General features: G+C 44.3%; 1 protein-coding gene and 1 pseudogene across 1 annotated transcript; both read left to right on the top strand.

The window, feature by feature from the left end:
• The first annotated feature begins 569 nt into the window (after positions 1 to 569).
• On the top strand, positions 570 to 1,857 carry LOC123076410 (50S ribosomal protein L13-like; annotated as a pseudogene).
• Positions 1,858 to 2,726: 869 nt separating this feature from the next.
• On the top strand, positions 2,727 to 4,034 carry LOC123076409 (pentatricopeptide repeat-containing protein At3g02650, mitochondrial-like). Its single transcript, XM_044498677.1, has one exon. It carries the CDS (start codon positions 2,727 to 2,729, stop codon positions 4,032 to 4,034), a length of 1,308 nt encoding a protein of 435 aa, XP_044354612.1.
• Positions 4,035 to 4,597: the final 563 nt, after the last annotated feature.

Here is a 4,597-nt window from a genome sequence, read left to right as displayed (position 1 = left end):
ATAAGGGCAAAAGAGTTTGGAAAAGTAGATACAACAGAGACGTATCAGTAGGACAAAAGATGTCATGCAAGTTCTTTTCCATAAGCACATATGACTATATTCGGAATACATGCCTACATTATATTGATGAATTTGAGCTAGTTCTGTGTCACCCTAGGTTATAACTGCTACATGATGAATATCATCCAACACAATTATCATTGCCGATCCATTGCCTACGAGCTTTTCACACATTGATCTTTGCTAAGTTACTTTGCTGTTGCTGCTGTTACAATCACTACAAAACTGCTACTGTTACTTTACCGTTACTTCCATATTACTTTGCTACTAAATATTTTGCTGCAGATAGTAAGTCTTTCAGATGTGGTTGAATTGACAACTCGGTTGCTAATACTTGAGAATTTCTTTGGCTCCCCTTGTGTCGAATCAATAAATTTGGGTTGAATACTCTACCCTCAAAAACTATTGCGATCCCCTATACTTGTGGGTTATCAGACGCGTCGCCAGAGGTCAAGGTATTGAATCATGGCGGCCGGACCGAGCGCGCTCTGGATATCGCGCACCCAGGAATGAAGGTGCATGCCCTCTTGAACAACGTGGAGCTTGCGACGGCGTCGAGGGACGAGCGCCAGAACTTGAGGTGCAATCTCGTCAACAGAATGCCCGTCGATCCAGTGGTCCGTCCAGAACCTGCAGTCGGCGCCTTTGCCAAGGATGCAATCGGTGGATGCCCGGAAGATGCTTTGACGTCCGGGTCATGGGGGATGTGTAGGCGGCTCCATGGCCACGAGGGGCCCGTGCGTTTGGGCCATAACTACCACGTGCACAGAGCAATGCCCGAGCGTTGAAGATCTCTAACATAGGTTTTTTATAAATAGCGAATTAGACACATACCTTTTTGAACTGCACATAAAGCACTTGCAGGGTTGAGGAGAATTGATTTATAAGGGTTGTCGTGGCGTGTTCTTGATGCAAAGAGCAAGGTCAGAAGTCTTTAGTTAATTTCAGTTGTCATTATTTGCCCATGTCAAAATATTTGGTTTAGTAATTTTCTTTGTCTATGTGATAGGTACTTTGACGGTTGGCATCCCAAATGTCTGTTGTGCTTCAAGGTAAGGACAAGCCAACCTATGCATCTCATGTGGAAGCTAGAGACACGTGTGTCATTCATAATGCAAAAGATATCCGTGTTACATGAAGAAAAATGACTGACAAAATTTACTACCGGCACACGGGTTAGTAATTCTAGCAAATACTTTTGAATACCTTATTTGGTATTATTATTAATTTTGTTCTGTCATGTGCATTATGCCATTTTTCCAATAGGTATATTGGCCACCTGAAGGAAAGAAAGCTCAAGGACCATATGGCAAAAGACCCAACTCAAGTGATCTGTAAAGTTGTCATGTGCATGCTTCCCCGCAACAAATTGCGTGATGTAAGTGAAATTTCATGGAAGAAAAGAACAAAATCCAATAACATACCATAAGATCCTCATCCATCTTTTCTTCTCTGTAGTTCCAAGTGGCTGATATTCCATGCATACTGTAGGCCGTAGTCTACTTCGCCCCCTTCTTGAATTACCATTTAACATGTAGTACTAGTTTTATGATGGCATTCTCATTAAAATCCCCTGCTTTGGATAGGGATCGCAAGCCGAGGATATTTGCTGAAGGCGAGCATCCATTTCATGACCGGCCTCTCAAACCTTTTCATGCCGCCACTCAAAGTACGTGAGATGCGCCCCCGGGCAAGACGTGCGATGATAAGGACACAGAAAAAGGAGATTAGGACATGGAAGCTAAGAAAGTCGAGGGGGAAGCAACTAAGAATGGCAAAGCTATGGTCGCTGCATAAGTCGACTTCAGATGTGCGTGGACTATGGAGAGACCTATGATCTGCGCCGACGGATCTACCCTATGCATTTTCTGGATGATGATCTGTGTACCTCTTATCCCTTTGACATGTAGTCTTTCGTGTTGAATTTCGTAGACATGATACACTACAATCTTATCAAGCGTGGTTAAGGTAGCCATATTGCTGAGAAGCCTGTTGAGTTGAGTTGAGGAGGCACTAGAACCTAGAAAAGCTCAAACTCATTCTGATTTTTCTTTTCTTAAACTTGGAACTGGGATCTTGTATTGCAAATAAAATTCATCGCATTATGCAGAATATCCATCTTGAATGGAGCAGCTAATTCATTAGGTTGAGTTATAACTCACCCTTTTTTGTGAAAAAGAAAGGTAATATTTTGTAGAATAAGAACACCTCCGATTTTGAACTAAAACCACGACACTTATTATGCATTGAAGGGAGTACTATTCTGTGAACGAAAATATTTTTTAAGAAAAAGAAAAATCAGCACCATCTTTCAAGGTTAACCATTTTCTTGTTTTTGAACACAGTACAAATGCAAGCAATCAAATATATACGCGCATACACTCCCTGATCATTCCCCGGGCTAGGTCGGGTTCGGGCCGGGCTTGCAAAGCCCGATGAAAATATCCCGAGCCCGGACCGGCCCGGCCCGAAGCACATGAACAGTGCCGTTTTTAAATTAAATTAATCATATTCGAGATATTATATTAGTTTATTATACCTATATTTCGAATAAAAATAATATATAGTCATTTCGGGCTTTCGGGCCGGGCTTCGGGTTCGGGCCTCCGGGTCGGGTTGTCCATGAACAGGTTTACTATGAACGCACACACGCACACCATACCCCTATGAGCACCTCCGAGATCCCCACCGCCATTGCCGACATGGTCGTTGACTTCACCGAGCCGCTCCTAGCCGCCATCCTCCTCTCCGCCGAGAACTGCTCTGGTAAAAAGCTACTCCTCTTGTTCAAGTCTGCCGGGAAGAACAACCCTGATGTCAAGAGCCTTGCCAATCTTGACATCGTCGCGAGCAAGGTTGCTGATTCAGCTGAGATTGACGAGATGGACGCGTACATGCTCTGGGATTTGGTGAAGGAAATGGGCAGTGTGCCAGGATCATTGAGCACCCCACTGCTGAACAAAGTGCTAGCAATATTCTGGAAGCTCGAGAAATCGAAGGCGGCGCTAGAGGTGCTTGACAAGTTCAGTGAGTTTGGCTGTACTCCGGACGGTGACAGCTATTATCTGGCGATTCAAGCGGCTGGAAAGAAGTCCATGGTTGGTGCTGCATGGGGAGTTTGCGAGAAGATGATTAGCTCCGGGTGCTTCCCTGATGGGAAGAAGACCGGTGAGATTGTGTCCTTCTTTTGCCAGGGGAAGAAGGTAACAGAGGCACATTCAGTATACCTAGCAGCGAAGGAGAAGAAGGTTCAGATTCCTACATCATCCTTGGATTTCCTTGTTGGTGCTTTGGCGAAGAATGACGAGACCATCAGTACCGCTCTGGAGCTGCTGGTTGAATACAAAGGAGAGTCTCTTAAGCATGCAGGCAAGTCCTTTGCTGCCGTTATACATAGTTTGTGCAGGATGAAGAATGTGAAGGATGCAAAGAAGCTGTTGATGAGGATGGTGAATCTTGGCCCAGCTCCTGGTAGTGCAGTGTTCAACTTTGTCATCACAGGATTGTCTAAAGAGGGAGAAATGGAGGACGCAAAGGGTTTGATAAGAGTGATGGAAAGCCGAGGGCTGCGCCCTGATGTTTATACATACAGTGTGATCATGAGTGGCTACATAAAGGGAGGCATGATTGATGAAGCTCATTCTCTACTTCGCGAAGCTAAGAAGATCCATGCAAAACCAAGCAGGGTTACTTATCACATACTGATCCGTGGTTACTGCAAGATGGAGGAGTTCGAGAAGGCCCTGGAGTGCCTAAAGGAGATGAAGGAGGACGGGTTGCAGCCAAATATGGATGAGTATAGCGAACTCATCCAGTCGTTGTGTCTGAAGTCTATGGACTGGAGAACAGCTGAGAAGCTCCTGGAGGAAATGGAGGGCAGTGGATTATGCCTTAAGGGCATTATCCGCAGCCTCATACCAGCAGTCAAGGAGTTGGAAACGGAAGAGGCGTCAAAAGACAGCCAAGAAGCATAGTTTCTCTAGGATATGCTTGGAGTGACACTGCCACTAATAAGTTTTGGGGAATCACCCTCCTTTTGCTCTCTGCATCTCTGGTGAGGTTATGAAAAACACCATCTTTTGTACTTGTCTGTTTGTTGCTAGATGCTAAAATAATTTTGCGTTTGTATTGTAAATGCTGGACCAGCAGGGATGCATAATTAATTTTTGTCTAGAGTTTATGCGTCTCTAGAAGTAGAACCAAGAGAATTTCGACGCAATTTTCGATCCAATGTTATGACTTGGAAAAAGGAGTATAGATGTTTGCCTATTCCCAAAGCAAGGGGCCCTTGCGAAGTGAAAATGGATTTTTTTTTTGGAATGTGCCTAACAAATCAAAAGGTAAGTAGTAACAGTAAAAGCATGTTGGTGCAGCAGCAGGTACCTGTCGGTGCTTTGGTGCGGGATGTACAACAGCATGCCTATATGCTGTTATCGTGTAAACCATCGGAATGACGATGCTATATTTTTACTATGCAATTCATAGATTTGTTGGCACTGGTAACTGACTCCGCGAAGACACTTTCACTGATACGATT

Source organism: Triticum aestivum, chromosome 3D, assembly GCF_018294505.1.
Source record: "Triticum aestivum cultivar Chinese Spring chromosome 3D, IWGSC CS RefSeq v2.1, whole genome shotgun sequence".
Classification (NCBI taxonomy): Eukaryota; Viridiplantae; Streptophyta; class Magnoliopsida; order Poales; family Poaceae; genus Triticum; species Triticum aestivum.
This window is presented reverse-complemented; position numbering and strand designations above follow the sequence as displayed.

Excerpts from the sequence above, each read along its gene's own strand:
- LOC123076409 (XM_044498677.1), top strand. The coding sequence starts at position 2,727 with ATGAGCACCTCCGAGATCCCCACCGCCATTGCCGACATGGTCGTTGAC.